Source organism: Diadema antillarum, unplaced genomic scaffold (assembly GCF_040938485.1).
Source record: "Diadema antillarum isolate AM-2024a unplaced genomic scaffold, OU_Dant_1.0 seq00000103_RagTag, whole genome shotgun sequence".
NCBI lineage: Eukaryota > Metazoa > Echinodermata > Echinoidea > Diadematoida > Diadematidae > Diadema > Diadema antillarum.
The window spans coordinates 1,473,619-1,501,175 of NW_027271190.1; the positions used below are offsets into that span (position 1 = coordinate 1,473,619).

General features: G+C 39.5%; 1 protein-coding gene across 1 annotated transcript in view; it reads right to left on the reverse strand.

Annotated features, from left to right (window-relative positions):
• The window catches only part of LOC139726904 (inositol polyphosphate 5-phosphatase OCRL-like), a 45,846-nt gene extending 18,718 nt beyond the window's left edge, over window positions 1–27,128 (reverse strand). Inside the window, exons 1-7 of the mRNA XM_071637898.1 lie at window positions 26,389–27,128; window positions 20,831–20,928; window positions 15,430–15,527; window positions 13,073–13,201; window positions 8,081–8,536; window positions 3,021–3,116; window positions 1,983–2,163 (exon numbers count right to left, since the gene is read on the reverse strand). Of these exons, the coding sequence (XP_071493999.1) occupies window positions 1,983–2,163; window positions 3,021–3,116; window positions 8,081–8,536; window positions 13,073–13,201; window positions 15,430–15,527; window positions 20,831–20,928; window positions 26,389–26,451 (1,121 nt within the window). The 5' untranslated portion in view covers window positions 26,452–27,128. The remainder of the gene's footprint in view (window positions 1–1,982; window positions 2,164–3,020; window positions 3,117–8,080; window positions 8,537–13,072; window positions 13,202–15,429; window positions 15,528–20,830; window positions 20,929–26,388) is intronic.
• Window positions 27,129–27,557: the final 429 nt, after the last annotated feature.

Below are 27,557 nucleotides of genomic sequence, written 5' to 3' on the forward strand. Positions count from 1 at the left end.
CGATTCCGCAACGCGCAAAGATTTTGCCGTGGCGTTTCATGACTTTTTTCATTGAAGTCTCCCGCATATTTTGAGACCAAATTTGCGATGTCCGGGTACACCGTTCTGAAGTTACGCAATGTTTTGCATATGCATGTCAACCCAAAAACAGCTCAAATTCATGATTTTGTGTGCAAATCCAATGCAAATTGTGTTTTTTTGTTTAAATGATATAAATTAGATTATTTCAACTTTTAACCATTGAAATTAATCAATTCTAATGTAGATCAGCTTGGAAAAGTGCCTGCAACAAATTTTGGCCAAAAAACAATAGAAAAGGAAAGGTCGAAAAAACAATAAAATACACAAGAAATTAACAAAACAATACAAAACAAAAGAACAAAAGAAACTGATTTTGATTGCGCTATTTTTTTATAAGAACATTGTTCGATGTGTCTTGAGGAACTCTGACATAAAAATTTAGCAATCCTTCAATCTTTTTAATGGAGTAATAGGTGAAAATATGATTTCATGCGTAAATTTGCATAATTAATTTATCAAAAAATATAAAATCAAATTTTTTCTATTGTATGACCATATAATCTTGTAGTTGACATCCGGCTCTATGTACAGGCAAAATTTACAAATTGACCACCCCCCCCCCCCCCCCCCCCCCCCCGTAAAAACTTGGTCTCAAATAGCCCAGTTAGAATAGGGTATAAGCTACTGAAATCCTTGCATCTGACTGGCTGAGAGCAACTTTGTCACAGAAATGTGGCAGTTGTCACTGATAACAAGTTTCATGAAACGGACCCTGGTATATCAAGTGAACAGGGTGTGATGACAAATATGAGCATGGTCTTCTTTATCAAAGGTAGCATGTTGCCACTGCTCTATCAGAGGGCCCTGCCTTTTAAATCACTACCCTAGTCGTTTTAAGGTACCTGTTCACATACCTGGGTTGAGAGGGACATGGTGGGTATAAATATCTTGTTCAAGGACGTATGTGTAAGCATTAGATGGGATTTGGATCTTGGACCGAAAGTCAAGTGTTTTAATCTGCCATGCCACAAAACCCCTCCCCCCCCCCCCCATATCTACATTTGTATGAATGGATTCATGATGAATGCAGATTGTAATACTCTATGTGAATCACCAGATGTGGCTCCTGCTGTGAATCTTGGGATGGCTTCATTTGGGGACTCCTGGTTCTGCCACCACAGCAAGACTACTTCACCACCAAATTCAAATTCGATGCCGACATGTACCTTTCATAGGTTTCACAGGTTCTTCATGACAACCACATAGCTTGCCCCACTCTTGTCCACCATATCGTCGGTTGAGAATGAGAAGGGCGTTCAGTTATCTCAAACACAATGGCCCGAATTCACGAAGGTGGTACAAATGAAACCGTGATTTAAATCATGGACAAAAACCATGGAGCCTCAAGTGTCGCATGGAATATTTCGGTACGAAATCAGTCATTGCGTCGATGAAATGATTATTTTGTAACGAAATGACAACATTTTGTAACTAAATGAACATTCCGTCCACGAAATGACAATTTCGCTAACGAAATATTCCATGCGACACTTGGCGCTCCATGGTTTTTGTCCATGGTTTAAACCATGGTTTCCAGATGGAAAATGAACAACAAGAACAACAATTTGTACCACCTTCGTGAATTCGGGCCAATTGGTTTAGTGGCGACTGAACATACTTCTCATTCTCACCTGATGATATAGCAAAAACTAATATTTGTACAGGCAAACTGGATGACAAGTATCAAAATGCACTTGGTATCTACAGGCAGATGGAACAGCTTGTTACCTGCTCCTCTAGAGGAAAAATATCCATAAATTTGAATACATCACTTAATCTCGACACTCTTTATCCAGTGCCTACAGCTACAATTGTAACAATTATTTATGAATAACTTCTTTCATAGATCCATAACAAATCTTAACATCATCATGATGGGAGGAAAAGCAAAATTTTCTTACGTCAGTAACGACGACTTTGATGTTGTCTCCTGGAATTTGTGCCCATCCAGGTCGGTGTAGAATGTACTATTCGTCGGCTCCTGGAAATGGTCGTCTTGAATGAGCATGCCGCCGTTGCTGTTGAGCACCATGCCGGCAAAGTTGTCCTCGAACCCTGGCGTCACTCCGACTTTGTCTACACCTTGGTGAGAGTAGAAGAATGTGGGCAGGCGCCACGAAAGTGCACATCTAATTCTGAATCTCGACTCACGTCACACAACTATAGACTCATAACAGTATGGTATGTGTCACTACGCACAAGATAGATCAACTCACTAGTAATTAAGGTAGCATGTAAAAACATTCAGTTTGTTACTATCTTGAATGTAGAATACCATCTGGGATGGTGTATCACAAATCTTTGATGTCACAGGTGTATAATGATGAAGGCATTCAGAGCCAAACTGATCTTGCTCTATACATTTATCACAAAATTTGCTGTCAGTGGATGTGAAAATTGCAAATCTTGAGATAAGGTGTGAATCTGTTTCACTGAATTGAGACCAGCTTTGGATAAATCACCATGGTAACACAAAATAACCATGCAAAACATGAAAAGATGAATGATCAAATACCTTTATGCCCTAGACTCTGACTTACCAGCTGTGTCTACTATTGAAGCTCCCTCAAGAAAACATCACTTCTTAAAGTTGTTTTTTCCCCCTTGCTCTTGCTAGATTTTCTTGAAATATGGTCTTTTCAACATGGATGAATCTGCCAGTTTGCAGAAAAAGTTGCATTTGGATTGGAAGCTGCCATACACAAGGCTCTGAAGCACAGGAAAACCACAGGACAGAACATTTGATGACAATCTATGCCCAAATAACTGCGAGGCAGTAGCTGAGACAGAAAGGAGAAGAAGATTTATGTAGTCCCACTAACAGATATTGATGCTGCCCACAATGCTTTGTGTGACACAGGACAAGTGAGAGACAGAGAGAGTGGAAACACAGCATCTACAGGAAACAAAGCATAGAGCACCGCCTTGTTGCTACTTACTAGATGTCGAAGATGATGATGAGGATGATGATGAGGATGATGTCGAAGACGATGACGACCCCTCGTTATTCCCATAGTCCTGTGACACGTGCCAAGCTATAGAGAAAGTTGATAGCACATTGTCTTGAGAGTGTCACGAGTTTTTATGAATCTCTAGCACCACCCGCTAAAGCTTGTGATCTAAGTGAAAAGTCATCCACCTCCAAAGTGGTCAGGCCTGAAAGCCACAACCTTCACTAGCAAGTCTGACCTCATGCACTCTGTTGTTCATCTACATAGATGGGCTTCAATGCTTCCAAAAGTATGTAATTTTTTTTTTTAGGCAGGTCTAACATTGCCCATTACATGTGGGTGACCTGACTGGGAATTCACCCGTATCTGAAATTAACAGGCTTGGAAGTCACACCCCTCCCTAGTGGCTTGACTTCAATCATCACTTGCTGTTTCAGAAGTTTGGTGTGGTAAAAACTTTTGAAAGATTTCATTCAAATCACTAGCTTAGAGTATGATAATGAAGCTGGATTACAAGAAGGTTGCTATATGTCTGAAAAGCTGGTAGCTTGAATGACCAACTACTTTGAAGGTAGATACAAAGTTTTGGGATTTAAAAAAAAAATCCATAAATGGAGTGACAGTGAAAGACTTTCTTCATACAAGGCATCACAACGGAGAGCTGTAGACCATATAATTTTCAATAGATTAGAATTCATGCTAGAAAGATGTTGTACATCTTTATGTAAATGATTGTGCTATAAGAGGTGACAATGGAATAATTCTTGACCTAAAGTCATCATGGCAGAAATTAAAGGCAGCCTTGGCGTTACTTAACATGAAGCATGCAGCATAATATACATGACAAAACATGCAAGCAAAGAAGATACATGCAAAATATGTAAGATCAGATAAAATATGTGCAATAAAGAAGATGTACATGCAGCATAATATACATGTTAACAGACAAGCATAGGTCGTGAAAAATATCAAGAACATGTAACAGCATACAGCCATTATAAAAAAAAAAAAAATTAAGCAAGAAGAGCATGTATTATTGACATAGAAAACTGATAAAACATGGCACAAAACAGAACAGTGAAAACACGGAGCAGAGTGAATACATGTAAGGAATTTCTTTTAAGTAACGATTCACGACCCGTACGCACACTGTGTACAATGCTCTGTTTTGGCTGATAATCCCAGGATAACAGATCTGTGATGATACAATCATATCAATGTGATGTGTAGTGTCACACAAACACACAACAAAATCCAACTTGATCTTCACATGCGAACCTGTCTTTACAGAATGCATAACATATTTGAAACTAGTGGAATGAGATGAAAAGGTATCTGGATTACAATACAAGAAAAGGTCCATACTAGAACTGTTCTTTGCATTCCAGTATATCATCCTAAGCCATTCTTGGCAAAAACATGTTTTTTTTTTTTTTTTTGTTTTAACAAAACAAAACAACACAACACAAAACAGAACAAAACAAACTATATCTGCATAAAATGGACCTCACCAACCAGAGGGCAGATGAAATGTTTTGACAAGTTCTGATTCACAGTCATAAAGAAGACTTCTTATGAACAGAAAATGAACACACCTTTCCCAAAGGTCACTTGACCCTGAGCTGACCTCCAACACTGGCATGGGTCACACTCCATAATGTTTAGCCTCTAGTCTTGTATAGTTGGTTAATCCACCTTCTGCAAGTAACCCCCTCCCCCAACACGTCATCCACAAAGTTCTTTGTGGCAACCCATGGTCCAGCCACTGCTGACACATTGTCCACTAATCTCCATGAAGATTAACCCATTGAGGAAGGGCTGATTTTGCTAAAACACGCATTTGCCTGAGTATGCTCGGGACTCATCGTTAATGGGTTAAAATTACTAGCTCTCTCTTGATAACTGTGTGGTGGCAGTCATACACAAGCAGACTATGATCAGTCGGTAGTGTAGCTGATAAGTGCAAATATGCAAGCAATGTCAGCATGATCTTGCACGATTCGACAATAGACTCAATAGGAATGATAGCATCTCCCTGGACTCATTTCATTTTGCTTTGCAATTACCCTTTCAGCCTAATAGTATGATACAACTCGCATATTCAGTTGCCATGGCAACAACTGAAGAGCTTTCAGCTGATTGGTTGTTGCCCAGCTGCATATCATAGAAAGCATTAACACTGTATATACATCACATCGCATATGTATTGAGCTGTTTCATGAAGTGGGAACAAGTATGCCATGGCATTACATCAATATCTGCTTGTTATCATCAGTATGTGTAGGGTGGGGTGGGGTGGAAGAGGTGGGGGGGGGGGGAACACATTCCCCACCCAAACAAACCTCAAGGGCCCATCGTAATAAAGACATGTGCATCTTAATCACTGAACCTTGGCATAGCATGCACACTCACATTTCCTGAAGTCTCCTCACCAAAACAAACTAAGCCATTCCTCATCCCCAAACCCACCCTACGGAAGAAGACAGCAACTATACCACTGACTAGTCTCAAAATTTCCCCTCTGTAGGACCAAATGTGACCGCAAAACTAAAAACCCACAAAAAGTCACACATTCGGATTCTTTGTAATGTACAATTGTACCAAAATGTGCGTCACTTGGGTTGACAGAATCAAATACTTAAAAAAGTTTGCCTTTTAGCTGGGAAAGTAATCTCTTCTCTAACTACTGTCAAAATTTGGCTGCTTCAGAAAAGACAAAATTGAGATATTAGCAGTTTTTCTGAACCATATATTTACAGACACGTCTGTTAGGTCCAATGTGAATAAATAATAGCAACACAGCAGAACAGAGAGAAACATCATATCAAAACTTGTTGCACTCTTCTCTCTTTCAATTTATCTCATGTAGGCCTACATACATGTGCATGTTCTTAATTGCAGACTGTGGTATGATTTTACGACATATACCAGAAGCTATGGGTACATCCATGCACAATACACTCAATATATGGGGTGTCCAACTTTGCAGGGGAAAATTCCAAACAAATGAGCATGATGAAAGGGAGGAAAAAAAGAAGAAGAAAGAAGCAAATCATCTTCAAACAAAAGGTTCCCTGGCAATGTCTACTTTGCAAAGGATAAAAGTGGTAGTGATCACAAAACATGGACCATAGAATACTGGAAGAAGATGTCTTTAAAACCTTGTCCACATACTACTAGTAGACAGATCACAAACTCATAAATCCATGATGCAAAGGGCCATAACTCAAATATTTGACCTTTCTTTAAGATAGGATCATCCCAGTATATGCTGCATATGAGTGTGATTTATTTGCAGGGTGCATTCAGAAGCTCAGTGAAGCAAGAACATTCCAATACAAGGACATACAACCAGCATGCACAACAGACAAAACAAAATGAGCAAGTTCTGTGAATAGGAACAAGAACAAAATGCACTGAAGGAGTAAAGGGGAAAACAAATGGGTGAAAACTTGCAGGATGCACTCAGTAGTATGACTTGTCAAAGGAAGGTCTTTCTTTGGATGTGCGCATGCTTGTGTGAGGTGAAGAAGAGCGTATGTAGCACAGCAGGCACATCCATTTGCTCAGGCTTTGTTGGTTCATGTGTGTGTTCTTGTAATCAGCTTCAACTGAGGATATTTGTAAGTTTTGCTCCGAGCAGTCATCAATACATTTCACACCATTAAACTGGGACAACTCTAAAATTTTGACCCATATTCTGAAACATAACTGTGTATTTACCGATATTCTGCATGATACCTAAATCTTAAACTTACTAATCTGAATTAAGATACTTAATTTGATGGTTTTTACATTTCAATTCATCAATCTATAAAACATATAAGGATGTTTTTCAGACATAAAAATTGGAATATGTCCAATTGCCTAGAGCAAAATATCATATATCCAGGTGGAAGCCTTGTACAAAAAATGCATGTGTGTGTACTGTGCATGTGTGTGTGACTGTGCATGGAAGGGTAGGGAAATAGCAAGAGAAAAATATGGAGCTGTGGATGTACAGAAAGCTCTAGGAGAAAACTCTAGGACGAAACACAATACAATGATACAGATATGGGAAAGTAATTGCTAGTTTGGGAAAGGACAATGTTGTAATCTAATATTCTCACATTTAGTAGCACATGACATTTTGCCTGTACCATACATTTAGACTTTTAACAATATCATCTGCCTATTTATAGATGTACATAAATCACAGGAATCTATCATGGTTGATACAAATTTTAAGAAGACTTTTTTATTTTGAAATGTTGTGTGCTTTACTAGTGAGAGACTTTCTGTTTAGATGCTGCAGTTGAAGCTTTGGATGTATAAATCTAATGTAGTCTAACACTGGCACAGATTCATTACAGTTCATACAAACACAAATGACCACACTAATAAACAATTGATCCTGTGGTGCCAGTGTGTGCATTATCAAAATTCAATGGACTCCATAAAGGTATTCTTAGAATGGCCACGTAACCTGATAATTACGCAAGTGCCAAGTTTACCCTAACAACAAAACATGTCCCAGTAACTCAAGTCTGCAACTGGAGCTGGAACTTTTAATAAGATTTTTTACAATTCATTGGTAAGTGTTACTGTTTCATCAGGTACAGTAATTTGTCTTTTATACAAGATTATTTGTTTCAGCTGTATAATTTGAAAGGCTCTAATTGCTTTGTCATTTTGCCTCTGACGAAGATTCTGCTAGGATTGAAAGCTCAGGCCCCTTTTGACTCCAAGCCTCAAATTGCTCACAATTAATTAATTATCACATTGGTAGAACATACAAGATGATTACATTTGTTGTTCCCTTAAAAACTGGTGCTTTAAATCAATGACGATACTCTGAATATGATGATTTGTGCAGCAAAATTCCCCAATAACTTGAGAAGTTTACAAACAGTCATGTCTGGATAGGCAGATGGACAAATGGAGGGGTGACACACATGCCTTTGGCACCAACTTGTGGCTTGGTGATAGAGTGAGTGGGGAGTGGAAGGAAACGTGATTCAGAGAAGATGGAAAGAGGGGGAGAAGAACGACGACCAGCGATGAATTACCTGACGAGGATGACGATGGAGGGGCGGGATGTACCATTTGAGAGGAGGGGGTGAAAGGGTCAGTACTGTCCAGTAAACTCCTTTCCCCTTCCACGTCGCTCTGGGCCCCAATATTGACGTAGCCATGCGTGAGGGGGTCTGAGACTCCCCTACGCATGGTTGGCTTCCCGGCTGTTGATGCCGGATTCGCCGCTTCCAGGTTGGGCAGGGTCTGGGCGTGTGGCAAGAAGGGGTTAGTACTGGCAGTGGTGGAACTCGGGGACGACACGGAGGTCGCCGACGATGGCTGAGGAGCGAAGGAGGTCATTCCGAACGGATCCGTGGTGGTCGGTGAAGAGAGGTTTAACAGGTTAGCTGATCGCTGCTGCTGCCCCCCACCACCCTTGATCATTTGATGGTATCGTTGCAGCCAGTAGAACCCGGGAACGACTCCATGTTTGACCTTCTCTAGGCATGCTAGCGGACGGAAACAGTGAAAAAATGAAGACGACTTCTCTAAATGAGTCTGCTATTAAAATGACGGGGAAAGAAAGCATTGGTTTTGTGTGAACATCAAGTAAGAATGACCAAACATGGGTGGGTTTGGGTGACGAGACACAGAAGGCTGGCTTTGGACACATCTTCGATCTGACTTTGCCTGTATCATGAAATTGCTCTTGAACAGAATAGATTACGAGACACTCATAAGATCTACATGTACATCTCTGGACTTTGTTAGTGCAGAAATGTTGTATGTACCCATGGTGCATGTAATGCCCTTCTATCAGAGAAAGACTCCTGACCTTCTCTGTGATGAGCACACTGCTTTCCTTCACATGTATGCATCTTGAGTTGTCTTGAGAAGCAGGAGTACTATAAGCAGGGAGTTGCCAATATGTATACGTATGTAATTCATATCAGCATACATATAAGGGTGCTGATTACATACCCTTGTACGTATGCAATTCTCATGGTCTTCAGTCTATTCAACTCTTTAAAAAGAAAAGAAAAAACTAACACTTGGATCAAATGCTTTCTACAAGGAGCATAGAGTCGGTCCACTCCAAGAACAACCCTCACCACTTTGCACAAGGTTGTAAATTGTGAGACCACAAGAACAAGGACAATCTAGTACAAGCAGGATACAAAGAGAAGAGACAGCACAAGTCTAATCGCAAAGACCCCGTTGACAGTAAGTGAAAGGGCCGGGCTCGGCCACGGCCGAGCCCGGCCTTCATTCCACTGTAAACACGCAAAAAGTCCAAATGCGGTACCAAAATCGGCCGCGCATTTGGCCAAGCCCTGGAGGTAGTCTTGGCCGCGGCTCGGCCTGACTTGGCCCGGGCTTGGCCTGGCCTTTTCTCGCTGTAAACCGAAACTGGGCCAAATGCGGCACCAAATTGTAAAGCACTCCCCGTAATAATCGTTTGTTTACAAGCAGAGCGCCACTACGACAAAATATTGAAAGGTTTGTTTAAATGCAACTATGCCCCAGCCTTTAATCCTAATATACCCGAACGATCATTATTTTGAAGTTATTCATTCAGGACTAACATTATGTTTTACACTTTTATAGTAAAAAAAAGAAATTTAATGAATGAAATAAAACATGAAATATTCATCAGGTTTTTTGTACATTATAAATGGAATAAAATCTGAGTTGATATGACCAACTCACTCATTCATATCAGCTGTTCAAGAGCTGTTTTACAAATATTAGCAAAACTATACAATTTCATGATTTTGCCAAATTTTCACTGTTGTTGTGCTATGAAGATTTTACTTTTTGTTCTGAGATTAACGTTTACCTGGTCTGGAATTCCCCTTTAATTATTGGCCTCAGACTTTTAGCTGCATAAAGTCTAAAGGTAGATGAAATACACTCAGGCTAATTACTGTACACTCTCAACAAGCTCAGCATTCAGGCTGTTGCCTGATAATGCCAGAATAGTTCCATGCATTATATGTACACACACCTTGTGCCAGCATATTTTCAACAATTAATTTAAAATCTGACAAATTGATCAAGGTGCAATGCAAGAACAGAGATCAAAGTTCAACATGAAGAAATATGGAAGTGAAGAGTAACCCAGCCCAGTATGTATGCTCACTTTGACAATCTACAATGTATCAAGCATTATCTGCTGCACTTTGTAATCTACTGTAAAACGAGGAATTTTCGCGTGCATTTTAATTTCGCGAATTTCGCGAGCGCCAAAATTCGCAAAATTAAAATGCACGCAAAAGCTTTTGTCTACACTACATGCATTGAATGCCAGCAGCAATTCGCGAAAATTTCATGCCACAAAAGAGGCTGTCGGCTCCAATTCGCGAAAATTTCATGCCGCGAATATATCATGTTTTACAGTAATTCTTTGGCATATAAAGTGAGGATTAGCACATCCCAGTTACCACAATAGGCATGCTGTAGTAAATTGTTTCTATGCACTTTAATAGTCTAGATTCCAGACTGCTGTTCTTGCCATAACAGTGCAAAAAGCACCTACGAATCAGGCTGAGTGGATCTTGGATCTTGGATAAGTAGACCTCCTAAACATCTCCTGTGGAGTTTTAACTGGAGGTTGCGTAGAGGGTGGACTTTCAGAGAAGGGATGAGAGGGAAGGGTCCTCAAACAGGGCATGTTTGAACTTAAGGGGGTCCTTTTGGGAAATAGTAGATGGAGCCAAGTTGTTCCATGCTTTTACAGTGCCTGGAAAAAAAGAAAACTTGTGCTCTTGTGCTCTTGTGTTTTATGATTTTCCCTAGATATTCTCTAGTACAGCTCTTGCAAGTACTCCAGTACCCTCAGATCCCGTTGAAAAACAATTCTCCTACTAACTTCTCAGCCACGCAGTGGCTGAGATGTTTTCTGTCAAGATGCTTTAACTTTTAAATGAACCAGTCTAGAATCTAGACTATGATAGACTATACTTCATACACTGTACCTTTGCTGTAGGAAAAGTTACTATTAAAGTGCTAATGTTTAGTATTAGAGTGAAAGACAAGATGGAATTAAGTGACATGAGAAGTGTTTGCACAAGAGAAATGCAGGTTTTAATAGTAATGCAAAAGTCCAGAATTCTGCATGAATGAAAGGTTAAAGGTCATTACATGAAGAACTCACACGCTGTGATGTTATCCCCTGCTAAAAAGAATGTCTCCCTCAAAACCTCAGAGCAAGGGTATGGCAGGAGAAGAAATGTATGGACCAAACAATTTTGGTATGACCAAATATTTCCCTTTCACATAATGGTTGGTCAAAGGTAACTTGTTCTTTTACCAGAAGAACTGGGCCAAGCAGTGTGGACTTTATTCACAAAACACAGAGAACAAACTAGCTGCTCTCATGTATTACAAAATTGTAAGTAACCATTTCTTCCGTCTGAATAATGGTGTCTTTGTTTTAAAGTGATGTAATACCACATTCCTTGAAGCTTGTTCACCCTATTGTTACTCCCTGGGTCATCTCCTATGGCTCAAAAAACTCTTTTTTTAAAAAACATTATGATACACTAGAATCTTGTTATGAATATCTAATTGGTCATTACTAAAGTTCTTAATGGGCACTACTGTTTTCTGTTGGGCATCCACCTCATATCAGGATCCAGCTCTAGGCTTGAAAGAACTGACATCAATAAGGCCTTGGGGTTATTCTCAATATAATAAGGACCCCCCCCCCCCCACCAATAAGAAAGCATAAACGGGGTATTGTGTTTTCCTTCAACCATATACTTATTGGTTGGACTATCTAAGAAAGACCTCATATTCCATGTTCTTTGGTATGATTTGATAAACACCAACTACTGTAGAAAGAGATCATGATGCACGAACAAAACAGAGGATCTTCCCCTTATAATAGACCTTCATGGTACATTGTAGTTGACAATATTACAACCACAACCATGATAGATCTATAATCTTGTACAATCTTTCATATCATCAATTCCCTATTTCTACACCATACCCTTTGCTTAAGACAACAACAATAACAGCATACTTGTCAGTGACGCAACAGTTATCAAAGCTTCTCAATCTTTGTACTAGTTCAATATACTCAAGCCCATTTGACCCGTCAAGTTCAACCTCATAGGGTGAACCTTGGACTTGTCAGAGGACATCCCTGTACCCCTGAGTATTGACAAAGCTAAAATCAGATACGACAGTACACATGTGTTTCACTGTGCTTTATTTCGATACCCTTGTTGCTTTTTTATGCATTAATTGATCTGGCATATGCTGTCAATTAGCCTGCCAAAATGGGACTGGGTGTGAGAGGGAAGGAAGGGGTAAAGGGGACGGGATAGGGAGTGGAAAAAGGGGCAAGAAAGAGGGTGGGAGGGGAAAGAGATTGAGAAAAAGAGGAGGAGAAGAAGTGGGGAAATGGTGAAGACGGGAAGCGAGTGAAAGGTGGAGAAGGAGGAGGGAGAGTGGGGGAGGCAGGGAGGCTGAAAGGGGGAGGGGGAGGAGAGGGTGGGAGGGTAAAAAAGGACTGAAGTGGAAAGGGAGGAGAGAAGAGGGGAAGGGGGAATTTCAAGGGGAGGAAGAAGAAGAGATGAAGAGTAGGATATGGTTAGTGAGAGTATGGTAAGTGGAGAAGGATAAACAGAAGATGGGGAAAGAAGGAGGGGGAGGGATGAAAGGGTAAAGAGTTTAGGAGAGACTAGGGGGAAAGGGGAAAAAGGGGGTGAGGGAGATTGAAGAGGGGGAGGGTAAGGGGCAAGGGAAGAAATAATAAGACAGATGGGAAGGAATACTGAGGGGGCTGAAGGGGAACAAGAAGAAAAAGGGGGTAAGCGAGATTTAAAGGGGGGGGGGAGGTAAGAGACATAGGGAAAGAGGAAAATAGTAAGGGGGGGGGGGGAAGGATAATGGGGGGGGGGTACTGATGAGTGGGAAGGGCAAGGGGCAAGGGGAGATATGGTAGGGCAGAGAGAAGGAAGGGGGGGGGGGGAGTGGTGAGAAATGGAATAGGGGAGATGAACACTCAGCTGTTACCTCAGCAGCCATCTTACCATTCATAGACTTCTTGACATTGTTGAAGAAAGCGGAGGAACGCTGGGCGAAAGGCACCTCTATGATGAGACTGGTATCAGCTGTCTTGACGTGTGCTCTCACCATCCCTTGGTCACGGGCAATGGTTTCTGGGCACATAGGACATTAAAAGTGGATCTGTTTCAATACTGCATTGATGATTGTAATGACACGGATACACCTTTTACATGTATAATGCCACTTTATACTGAGTGAACAATATTAGCACGTTGAGGACAAGTCCAAAGAATACTCGGGCAAGTGTCTATGGGAAAATGTGTGTTATGACAAAATTGGTCCGTCCTCACTGGGTTAAATTAATTACATCCAGAACTCTCCATTCATCTTACACTTCTTTTTTTCCCCTTTATATTCCAATAACAAGATTGCTTTCATTAATTAACTGATGATCGCTGCTTTTAGCCACATGAAATGAGTTTCTTTTCTGCCTTACACTTGTGATTAGTTTCAAATACGTGGAAAACTTCTTCCTTTTGTCTTTATGTTATAATGTGAATTTGAGTATTTCTTTGATCAGTGATGCAAACACCTCTACACCTTTAATACAAACATTGACTTGCCAGACATGACTTATCATTTACTTTGTCTGAAGCGCAATCTTTTCATGAACATTTACTTGAGATTTGTGTTTTCATGAAAACTCTTGCCAACAGTGATATGGTTTTAATGTTGAAGTTCCAATACAGTGTACAAAGGGCTCCTCCACAAACAGTTAGGAGAATTAATTTTCTCAGCAAATCAGAAAAGCTATTAAATAAGAGTTCCCTGTATGATGAACAAGGAAAATGGTAGCAAAACAACAGAAGCAACTAACAACAATAAACACAGACCTTGGGAGAGATTAAAATTTGGATGTGAATACACAAATATGGGATTTAAATGTCACATGATTTTCTGCGAAATATGTGAGGGTCTTTCAAGGATTCTCAAAATTGACAGAAGACTTATAACCGCCCCCCCTAAAAAAAATAAAAAAAAAATAAAAAAAAAAATAAAAGTTTGCAAATTTACATCAAGCTTCTCATGCATGGATCTTCCAAAACAATTCTTGCACAACATAGCATCCTTCAATACCATTTAATTCAACACCTGGGGTCGGTAGTGTATACTGTGAGAAATTTGACAACAAACTACATCTCTAACTCAGCCTCTCCTTCTTTCTCTATCTCCTTCCCTTCAAGAAAATCATGACTGATACCCTTTACCTCCCTCACTTACAAAAATAAACCCCCAAAAGTCTATTTATGCACTAAAAATAGTTTTTCCCCAGTTAAAACCGTGGTTGCAAACACTGTATAGTGATTCATAACCTGCCCAACTCACACCTCTTTTCTAATCCCCTCCACCACACTAAAGCTTATCCTCATGATTCAGAATCATTACAGCTCTTGTGTATTGAGGGCAATCTCATCATAAAGGAATATGTCACTATTAAACAGGCCCCTGTTCACATTAATAAAATAGGATGACTATCATTTAGAGTTGTCACTTGTCATGCCATACGTTGGTGAAACATTAATGAAGTTGTAATCGTTTTAAATGACTTCTTATGTTCTATAAAATCCTCTGACACCCAGTAATTTGATGGTGATACAGCAATAAAGATTTATATTCATAATCAATGTCGTCATAACTGCCATTACTTTCATTCTTAACTGTACGTCATAGGCAGTTGTCTATAAACACAATCTAGCAGCTCCATTATTTTACCCCTTTGTTCTCATAAGAGAAATAAAAAATTATTACAGTCTTCTTCTTCTTGTCAATTATAATCAAGTGATCAATCAAGGCAGGTAAGTTTGTCCCGCCTCAAGTTCTAGAAACCGTTTTGTGAAACCACCTGACATGTTAGATAATTGCCCTTTCACTTTCGCAGGTACTCGCCATGCTAAAAAAAAACCATCATCGCAGTAAAGATGTAAAATTGATGGCTTCCAATGCTACTGTGACAACATTTCATTAAAATCTGACTGCAAAGAGGAAGGATCATCTCCTAAAAATTTGTGATCTATTAACATAATTAGTACTTGCATGTGCAGCAAGACTGTATCAGATTTGAAAGTATAGTAAATCCATGTCTTTACAGTGTGGTGCTGCAACAAAGAACCATGGATGCTCTCTGTGCTTCTATTACCTACAACCTACAATTATCTTTAATACCCCAGTCTACGAGACATAAAATGCAGTGAAATTCAGAGATGCCAATCTATGACAGGATAGTATTTTCTGCAGCATAATTCCCATTATATTTTTGAAGACTTGATGGGTTCGATCCTGAGCCAAGGACATAATACGTATGCGACCTTTGAACCCTTACCTATAGTGTAGCTGAAGTCTCCCTTGATAGGTAGCGCCCTCAGTAGTGTGATGTCACTGCTTTGCTTTATGACGTCTGGTCTGGTGAAGATGAACAACCTGAAATGAAAATAAAATAATGCAAAACATAAAACTCTTATCGAAAATCCATTATCCATGAGGTGACTCACTTATGTCTGCCATGCCAACACTAGCATGCTAACAATGAATGGGTAAAGTGAATGTGTGACTTCGGGTTAATCTTTTGAAAACATTCCCCTTCTTTATACGTTACCCAATTAACAGAAAAACAAACCCGCCTTCGTAACAATGACATGGTACAGGTAGAGCAGAATTTTCATACTGATCTTCATCAACGTCTTCAAACACAATGGGAATTTAAAGAATGCAGCTTTCGTTTCATTCAAACAGTCCCAACATTTAGACTTTCAGACTTACCAATGAATAGGGGGATTTACACTTGCTTGGAAAAATTGTGATATTACTAAAATTGCAACATTTGGGTGCAACTTGCTAAGCAACTACACCCAAACGCCCTCGAAACATCGCCAGAAAAATGGCCAGCCGGAGTGTGATTTTTTGAAACATCGCGATGTTTCAGGCGAAGTTTCACGATTGTAAACCCAATCTGCAGAAATATCACGATTTTTCATCACGTGACTTTCGGTATCGGATTATCCCCCTTTGGAAAGTGTAGAGTACGTCGGCTGCTGGCCAGAGTAAACGGTATACATACTTTACAGGTACTCAGTAAATGGCTGATCCTCGGCTCAGCCAGCTAGCTGTGAGCAAAATAGACTGCACTGTAGTGAATACGAATAGCGCGCGCTTCCACTCGTCTACCGCATTGAAGAGAGCTAAATTACACATGCGCACTACCGACCAAAAAATCATGATGTTTCGTGAAGATTAAACTTCGCATGCGTTTGCGCAAGTGTAAATGGTGGAACCAAAATATCGCGATTTTAAAAGTCGGGCTGTTAGTAGGTGTAAATGCGGCTAATGAAGGTTGATATCTAGTATTGTCAAGAAATATGTAACCCACAACTGCAACAAAGATATCACTACAGTTTACCAGTGATGAGACTCAAAACATCTCTCCTTCCACCAATAATGATGGTGATTATACACAACATGACAAGATGATAGCAAAGACAAAGGAGAAGGAGGAAAATGAGAAGATGGAGAGGAAGCAACAGTAGTAGCAGAAAAAGATAAAGGAAGAGGATGAAGAGGAGAACAAGAAGGAGAAGAAAAGGCAATGAAAAGAAAGAAGATAGAGAGATGGTAAAGTAATAGATGAAGAAGATGAAGAAGTAGTAGAAGAAGAGGATGAAAGAAGAGGCAGAGGAGGAGGAGGAGGAGGGAGGAGGTGGAGGGAGGAGGAGGAGGAGGAGGTGACCAAAGGAAGAGAGTGAAGCAGTGGAGGAGAACAGGATGATGATACCAATGATGGTGGGGAATGAAGACCACACCCTATAATTCATCTGCCACACAAAGGAATGAAAGCCAGCAAAGAAAAAAAAAATTCCCTGCCTGTCATCTCTGCCTACCACATTTCTCATGGAGTCTACACCATGTTCCCATTGCAGGTTACATTCCATATTGGTGTTTTCTTCATCCATGAAGACAAACCGCTGTTACACTAATAAATTAAACTTAATTTGTTCTTGTGAAGGATACACGAAACAACTGACTTTGGGGTTAAAGAAACCAACACAACAACAACAACAACAACAACAACAACAACAACAACAACAACAACAACAACAACAACAACAACAACAACAACAACAACAACAACAACAACAACAAACAAACAAGCATCATTCTTGTGGTTTGCTACTCTTATTACTACCATGCCATCTTTTGATAAAATTTGTGCTGTTGACTTGTTTTAACTTTGTATGATTAAGATGATTTTAAAGGCATTGTTTACCATTGGGAGCAGTGATTAAATTTCTTTCATTTTTTTTTATAGATATCACATTTGATGCATACAGTTTTGTATCTGTAGGTCAGTTGTATCATAAAACATCCTACCACATAGAAATTTTGTAATAAAGCTAAAAACATAAGGAGATATCATTGTTTTTCCCACTAAACCATAACTGTAGACAGTTTTAATAGTCTAGAAACATTTTTATTATAACCATTATTCACATGTTTAATATTTCACGTTAATTATACTGATTCTATTTTTTACATCACAAATTTGTTTCTATCCCTAATTCCCCTTTTAGAACTATTTTGAAGCACTGAAGCTGGGTTTTTATTTCATCTGCAAATGGTAAATAATCCCTTTACAAGTGGAGTGGATTTTGCATTGACTCTCTATAGGCAAAACTATTGATGCCTTTCACAAGTCCCATGTCAAGGGTGCACCATTTATGAGACACCATGTGTACACAATGTTGTACAAAGTGGAGAGTAGAAATCACTGCAGGACTCTGATTTGGATATTGTAGAGCATGCCATACTAAATACTGTGGGATTAAGCTTTTATTTTCGAGGGTTTAATTTTCGTTATTTTCGAGGGTTTAATTTTCGTTATTTTCGTGAATCACAGTTAGATCGCAAATTTAACAACATACGAAAATGTCTCCATGCGCTCGGGTTCAATAGTGCATAACAAAGTTAGCATCCGTGTCAATTCGTGAAATCATGTTGCAAAATCATCTATGACCTCCTCATTTGCAAAAATACCTGTACGCAAAAAATAACAGTGTTTACAGTATCAACAGAGCTACCAAGTCTCACGCATTCTGCGTGAGACTCAAGCATTTAGGGGCCATCTCAAGATCTCACGCAACGGGCAAAGTCTGCAACTTGGGCCTATAATAATGAGCATAGCTCAAAAGATAATTGTGACAGTTGCAATTGAAGGTATATTTCCCTTTTGTCTTTCAAAATAAGTAAAAAATAGTCACTAAAGTATGCATCTGATCGCACCATTAAGAGCTAAAAATTGAAAAAGTTCCCTACCTTGGGAGGCCACAGGGGGGAAAAACCCCTCCCACATCCTCGCTCGCGCACACATTCGCATGCCGAGATGCCGAGTCATGAAAATCTCACTCATACATTTTTTTTAAAACTTGGCATCCCTGTATCAATGATGCATGAAAACATATAAAACTTCATGATTTCATGACTCTCTTTTCTTTGGTCTGATTTCAAGACACTCAACCATTCTTTTTGACTGATTTTCCTGCATTTATTGAAGCAAACTCAAATATGATGCGGAACAGCAATTGCCTTCATTGTCCTCAAAGAGTTTCATCTTTGTGTTGTCTACAAACTACTAAGTCTGACCTTCTCGTGACAAAGACCTGCACTGTGGAGTGAATAATGTGTCTTACCTGAGGTATGAACCCATGACCTTTTGAGCATGAGCCTACGTAGTGCTTTGTGTAGGATATAACGCACAGATGATGATGTGTGTAGTGTTCTTCATGAACTGTGCAAGTTCAAGAGAGATTGCATATTTCCTTCGTGTGCTGCAGTCTCATTAAACTTTTTCAGATTTTTGCAGACAAGCCCACACAGATTTGAAGTCAGGCCAGAATTCCATCTTCGACATTACTGGAGTAGCTGGGCCTATTAATAACCCCTCAGCTGAGATTTCGCAATTCTGTGGTTTGCGATCACGTCAAGAACAACTCCCACTCAAAACTCGTTTGACATCATTACCGCTCGCCGCTCAATCCTGATTCTTTCCTTCGGCGAAATTGGCGTCAGGAATTGGCCTATTAGCAGGGCTACTTGAGTGGCTACCGAAAGTGACATAGGGCGTCAATCCAAGCACACGTGTCTTGTGTACACCGCCATGCACCCTCACAGCCCGATACATGCACCCATACTTGCCGGTTTGGGCAGTCTTTCTTCTAACATTCAAACAAGCACCTAAGGATCACTACTGCAATACAGTCACCATGGTATGATCCTCAACAAGGTTTAAAGGGGCAAGTCATCCCAACAACATTCACAAAGAGATATTCAGTATACTGTATACGCCAAATATTTCGCGAGGTTTTTATTTTCGCGAATTTCGCGAGTCAGCTGCTATTTGCGAAATTAAAAACACCCGAAAATATTGACTCTACATAATGCCGATATGAATGTAACGTACGCGTACATTTCTCTGTTCAGTACAGGACTCCACAATCGCAAAATTGTCGGGAAGTCCCGATTCACGAAAATTTAGACTCGTGAAATATATGGAGTATACAGTACGTCACTGCCCAAAAGAGCACTCAAAGCTGTCAAAACATGGCTTCCCCTGAAACAATGACATTAATTTATTAAAGTCATGATCCTTGGAAAGCCAATAAACCATTCTGCAAGCCATTATCCCTCAAGATGAGATGGGATGTTGATCACATGACTGCCATGCTATCTGTAATATGACATTCTATCAACATTTCATAGCAATTTATCTTAAACACCCTCAGTGTACTGTAATTCCCTCTTTCTATTCATGGGTGTCTATACACCAAGGAGGTTTTAAAGAGTTGGAGTTCCAACAGGCTGTAATTATTCAAACAGTTGTCAGATTTCTATTGATGCAAAAAAGAATTTCACAGGTGCATTTGTTCCTTTGATGATCGATGTTCGAAGCCGCCGTCTTGCTGAGCAATCTGAAGATTCATTTTGAACGTTAACATAATATTGGCCATATTTTGCTTATTCATTTATAAAATGAAATGAAATTTCACTTTGTCATCTATTAAATGAAATGAAATTTCACTTGATGATAAAGCATGTAAAACAAAAGTCAATCCCATGCAGAAATTTGTTCAAAAGTGTAAATCAGAGCTGTACCATGAGAAAATGTTGAAAACTGTCATCCTGGAAAGCCGGTTTTATCACTTTTCCACTTAATTCCGACAAATAAAACTAGCATGGAATCATCTTCCAAGTATAATTCTTTATTGATAGATATATCAGATTAGTGCCCCGGTATGCCCAGTCTAGTAATTTTCATCTTTATTTCAGCATTTTTAAAATTTTTTTTTCAGCAATTTCTATTCGCACATCCTCGTGTCTGTACCACCTATCTTTTATAAGAAGGGATAGCGAAAAGTACATTGTAATTACCATCACAAAGACATATCTTCCTTTAGAAAGTGGCTGGTGATTATGCCATGAGACACGAGTCAAATGTCTTCGCATCTGCATGGCAGATCCTGTTTGGCACACGTATGCTTCAAATATTTTTAAGCGGCGGCATCGAACATCTAACCATGCTTATCAACCGGTTGGCCGTGATGCCTGCAATAAATAACACAAAAAAGATTCACATTGGATTTATAAAACTGGTCTTGAAAAAGCCTATAGGAGCCACAGCGGGCGGCAGGTTGAAAAAGGTTGAGAAAGGGTCTAGAAAGATGTTGTATACTCACGCCTGTTCACCAATTCCCCGAGCAGCGGTGGGGCAGTGGACCAGGGCTAGCAGACGTCTCCCCTGTAGCCAGTCCGGGACAAGTGTTCCTTCCAAGTAGTGCACACAGGAAAGGTTAAGGAAAATTACAATTCAGCTGAGCTGTTGATCTAATACCAGCTCTGATCTGTACTTTCGGAAGCTAAAAAATATTGTTGGACTGAAAGTAGTGTGGACTCATTGTACTTTGCAATAGAAATGAATATGGCAAAAATACATTGTATCATCATATTTACAAATATGATGGCATATTTACAAATAAACTGGATGTTTTCAAGTCTTAAAGTTGCCTAGTAGTAAAGGGTCTAGAGGGCACCTCTTGGAAAGTTCATATTTGCCAGTGCAATGTCAACAAACTTTTGGCAAAGATTTTCCAAGCAAATCGGCAGTTCAATCACCTTCACACTTTGGCCCAATGTGCTAAATAGCAATATACTGCATGTGCATTTGGCAATACACCAACCAATGCAGTGCACCCAAGATCAAGAAGTTACAGTGTATGCACGGAAGTACATAGAGCAGAAAATGAAACAAAAATATGACATTATCTGAAATGCTAGAAGCTGCTGCAGCATCGGCAAATGTTTGCTTGTTTGTACATATTTGTATAAAACCACCTGCAAATTGTGGCACTTGTACAATGTATGGATACATTGTACCGGGTACTTCAAATTAAGAATAATACTGGATCCAATAGCTGAGTTACATTTTACGGGATCTCCAACAGGACCAGTGCTATTCTCCTCTTGTGACACACCAACTTTAAAGATGGAGGCCCTCTTCTAAATTTTCATCATAAATTTGGACTCTTTCAGCTTTAATAGGTACCGGTAACATTCTAGGCTGTTATACTAGAGTGGAACTGAAAATGCTGCCTGTGTCAACCTGTTAAATATGTACACACATCACCATCTACATAATGCATCATGATGTTGCCATGGTTACACTAGGGAATGAACTCTGCTCCCTTGGGGCTACTGTAGGGTGGCTTCAAAGAAATATAAGGAGTATACAAAGTTCAGGTTTCTTTCATGACAAACCCATATGTACTACACGTATGAACAGTAGGTAATGGATCTATTCTATGACACAGTCTGGTGCCAGTTATAGTAAGATTTACGTCATGAGATACACCTGTAGGTGAATCATGTGCAGAATGGGATTGTACAAGATTGCTATTACATCCGATGTTGTGTACAGGAATGCCTCGAAAAAACATTTTAGCTTGTATGTACAATGTAGTATACCAGGAGTGTAGCACCATCTTGTGTACCTTTACCAGAGACTCCAACCCCCAGCACCTTCCGATATGGAGATTCTCCCACCTGAACCCCTAGAAAATGGGAGACTCCAACTCGATAATGTGCGCGAAGTCCCTTGGGTCATTAGGCTCCAGATATCATTCATATGCTCTCTTGTGCTATCTCAGGCTTGTTAAATTTCAACATACCATGGCACAAAATAATTCAATGATTCAAATCATACATTTTGGCTTAATAAAACTTAATTTCATGTATCTTATGCAGATTATATTCATACATGTTGAATATTATAACATCATCATTCCATTGCAATTGATTGACAAATTGCCCTTCATCGACGTAAATAAGCACTGATTGATCAGTGTTTTGGTAGTAGCTATAGAAATCATGGGTGTATGCACTCGAGCAGGATTCAAACCTACATGTATGACCTCCATGAATTTGAATAATTACGCAGTACCTGTGGCATGCTACTGTATACGCCGAATATTTCGTGAGGTTTTAATTCACGCAAATTTCGCGAGTCAGCTGCTATTGTTTATATTCGCAAAACTAAAAACACGAAAATATTGACTAAATGCCGATATGAATGTGACGCACGCGTCTGTTCAGTACAGCACTCCACGATCGCGAATTTAACCACTCGCGAAATTGTCGGGAAGTCCTGATTCACGAAAATTTAGACTCTCAAAATATATGGTGTATACAGTATAAGGATTACAACCAACACTTGCTGTTGGACGGAAGCGCACTCTAGTGGAGATGACGCCTGCCCGGAGATTGTAGGTTCAAATCCTGCTCGAGTACGTACATCCATGATTTCTTTTATCATGGCCACTACTAAAACACTGATCAATTCAGAGCTTATTTGCGTTGATGTAGGGCAATTTGTCAATCAATTGCAATGAAAAAACATCTCCACGAATGAATTTCATGAATTTGAATTATCATTCCATGTCTGTTTCTGTCTCTAGATTTTTAGAACTTATCCTTTGGAAATCTACTTGGAGTTGTCGTATGTTCATTGTGATCTTTAGAATAACACAACGAGTGGAAGATCTACTAAGTAGAAGGAGAATTGTACGACTGTTGTCATAATACAGGGTAGTGATCTCTCTAATATCTCACATTACTCAATGAGCTAGGAGCCAGATATAGCAACATCAACATGGCATCAACTATCTAAACATCTATACCCAGCACGTCTTCCCTTTTAACGTAAACAGTAAAAGCTAAATCCTGGAAGCGAGGAAGGAACGTCTGTGCTGCTTGCATTGGACTCACACAACATCCCTGTAAAGTACAATTGCTGCATCCAGTTTTGGAATGTATGACAAAGATCTAGGCATTTAGATCAGAGCACCAGGGTATCAAATGATATCCAACATGACTCTTGTACTCTGAAATGCATTCTACTTGGTTTCTCTTTCCTACAAAAGAGCTTCTGATAAGAAAGAAAACAAAACCAAACAGCTGCATGAAAGCTAATTGCCTGCGAAAGGTCAAAGGTGAAGTGTAAAACATCCCAGTGTCACAATTTTGTCTAAATGGGGAAAAAAAATCCAAATTACACACACACACACACACACACACACAAAAAGAACACTGCCATCAAATCATTACCTTCTGTTTTTTTTTTTCCTTTCCACAGAAAATCATACAAAAAGAAAAATTTACCTGGGAGATCTTAAGAATTAATGAAAAGGTTATGATTACATTATATCCCATTGCCCATGTTGAGTTTGAAATTAATGATTTCCTAGTATCTTTTTAAAAACAGAAACTTACTTACGTGAAATTCATTGGGATGGGGCTAATGATCACACTTTAACCTATCAAGTCCTACGGATTTTGTTGTTGTTGTTGCTGTTACACTGTACTATTCTCGTATCATCTACAGATTTATTAGTACACAGGTCTCTGAGTACCAAGTATCTTATCCCAGAAAGGAATCACAGGAACTCACTGAATTCATTAAATCAGCACAAAATCAGAATTTGAAATCATTTACACATTTTATACCACTTGATAGAGAAACAGGAAATAATTCTCCTATTAGTGTTGTCAACTTAAGAAGCAGCTACATGTAGCAGTTAAGAGGCTTTTGAAATTTCTGAGACCGAAACAAACAATTACAATCTTACACTGTATACTTTAAACAACATTGGGCTGAAATGAAAAGCATAGTTTGCTCTATAACCAGAAACGCTTCCATTGGTATAGTACTATAACAGTATGTATACATTAAAATAAAAACAAAAATAAGAAAAGATAGATCAGCTTACAGTCACAGAAGTATGGTTTCTGTGACATGAAGGGATGTTTTTCAAAACAGCTTAGTGATCGATGAAATTGAAACTTGTCTGTCATTGAGCCTGGGCATGCTTCAATAGCTACAATTTGTAGGACAACCATGTACTTGTGCACGTCGCATTCTGCAAAAGTCAAGAAATTTGCATGGTTGAAGGATAATGTCTGCCAACATCGTGCACGAAATTTTATAGTGATATTGTCTATCTCTTTCAAATTGTCTTAGCAACCACCTGTCTATGGCGGCCCACCTGCCGTATACCACCACTAAAAACAATTCGCTTCGAGAGAAAAAGCATGTTAAAGAATCAGTCTACAGATATCTCAGTTACTTATCTATAATGGGCACGTTTTTGTCTCCCTTAGGTTGCCCCTGTAGACAGGTTTGACTGTACACTGTACATGTATTGTGTAATAAAGCACATCATACAATGTGTGTGGGCCATGATTTCTGGTGAAATGATTTGTTGTTACAGTTGTTGTAATGTTCCCATTTGATGTACAAGCATGTTTAATACAATTTTGACAACCTTTTTGTTTTCACTTCATTCATACTGAACTTTGTGAATGGTGTTTCTAACTCAAATAATATCGATGAAAAATGCGAGGAAGTAGAAAAACTGATGTTCAAGATTTCATGGGCTGTCCTTAAATACACTTACAGACGACTGCCACTATATCACTGTTTGTTGTTCTTTTCAATTACATGTAAGTGTTGTCCCATAGATGGCGTACCACATGGTACACAGTGAATGCACAGTCGTGAGCACTGCATAGAAAACTGTACATCATAAATGTGCATTACTGTACAAGTATGTCACTTTTGGACATTGAAGTAATCAAATCTGCAGTAAAACATACATACCATGTACATAATGGGTCCCAGTACCAAAGCAATATCATGCGTTTCACTTTCAGTGAGCTGAACATACCCGTGAAGTTTCCTCTGGTTTTGAGTTTGAGAGCATAACCGATACTTATAATTTCATGGAGAAAATTGCGCAGCATGCAAACAAAAGATCACCCAGCAACAACTCTGCTTCACAGATAACCTCGTTTTGGACTACTGTACCCAGGTAGTTTTCTCAAGTGCTTGCAATAAAAATTTAATGTGACGCTTTCATCAATCATTTTTCTCTTTTAAAATGTCTGAGTATCCTATGACTCCACATGCTGTCACACCTACAAGGAACTTAAGTATAGAAACTTCCAATCAAAACATTGTATTTCATGCTCATTCATCATTTCATTTTTCTGTCTGACTGAATGTTAGCTGGAGTTCTGTTTCTCCAAAGAAAATTTCTCAAAAATAGCATTATACATGTACAATCCTCAGAAATCATTATCAACCATAACAAATCCCTCACTGATGTAAATCTCTTTGAGTACCGAGTCCCATGATATTATTACTGCAAGAATGTGTGTGTGTGTGTGTGTGTGTGTGTGTGTGTACAGCTGTATGTGTGTGACATTGATTTCAGAGTTTAATAGTCAATATAGTTAGTGTGAATAGGAAATGTTGAATAGAGTGCTTTCTAAAGTCAATCAAAATCAATCTGCCAGCTAGTTTTAAACTTCAAGACCAATTTTGATTTGATAGATACTGTACAGATTACACAAGGTACTGTTAAGAAGTACAGTTTGTAAACCTGTTGAGGAAGAGTCCCAAGTATACTCAGGCAGGTGTCTATGGGAAATACGTGTTGTAGCAAAATCAGTCTGTCCTTTACAGGTTAATAAGAAATATGAAATACATAGACCCTCTTTTCCACAAACATAGAAAGTCTGCAGAAACATTTTAATGTTACATTCATTCTAATGAAGGATTATTTCTCTCTCCTCTTCACTTTAAAATTCACATTGAAAATGTCGTAATTCACCCACATCACATCATCATTTTTTGAGACGAATACTGAACTCCCTCAATTTTAAAGGGTAAAAAGGATATGTCGATACATTGCTCCCCAGCACTGGTGTTCAGCTTCTCCTGTACAGCTACTTTAATTTCCATCGTGCCAGAATGTAGACTCCCAAGGATTTCTCGATGATTCTTGCTGGTGATAAAGATCACTTCAGAATAGCGCCATCTACCATCGCTTAGCGATGTATCTATCCCCTTGCGGTGAGTTTGAACCCACTTTCACAATGTCCTATTTCTAAGTGAATGTGGTCGCCCTCCTGGTATTTCTATCACACAGAATACAATCCAAGCAAGGTTTGCAGTACTATAATTCATTGGAGTTGCTAACATCCAATGTTGGAAATCCTCCTTCTAATCTTTTACAGTTGTCACAGAAAGTGTTGTATTCATCCATAAAAACGTTGTAATGCACACAAAAAGTATATAACTTAAATGAGTCTACAGTTTGTACACAATACGTGCAATAAGCCGTAGAGTCTATCCGACACCAATGGGAAGTCAAGAGTTGTGCACTACAGTGTCTGGCACAGTCGATGGCTTTCTAGCGAAGTAGCTTCAAAGAAGGTCGGGAAACGAGGCAGGCGGGCGGGGAAGTTGATGTCAAACACCTCCACACACAGCCCTACTCTGAGTCTGACTCATGTGCCGCACACGTTGTGCCGCCTGGCATGATTCTCCGTAATTGTGGGCTGGCTTTAAAAGTCAAACCCTCGTCCTGTGAGCACATGTGTGTGACTAAACCATCACACTTTGCCCTTTTTTGCACCTCTATCTTCTTCTCTCTTTTTTTTTTTGGGGGGGGGGGGGGGGGGTGGGGGTCAAAGGAGGCAGAAAGGAGAAGGAGCTGACAAGAAGTTGGCTGTTGAGAAGGGTTGTCGGAGAGGTTATTCTTGTGATTCCGCTAGCTCAATTCAGTCAGATCGCTGTAGACGGTTAGCAGCTCATCCAACGACTTCCCACCGGATCACCCAGCTACGGCAACAGCAGTCCCCTTCTGCTGAACGCTGGTGTGCGGATAGGAAGGTGACAAGCTAATCTGCCGCTTGATCCGCTGCTCAAAATATTTACCCTGCAGGACAGTTCAGTCAAACCATTCATTTCCTCCCTCACATTCACCGAAGCTGACGGGAGAACCCTGCAGCGATTATGATGCGCCAACTGAAAAGAAAAAAAAAAAGAATACAAAAACAAAACTT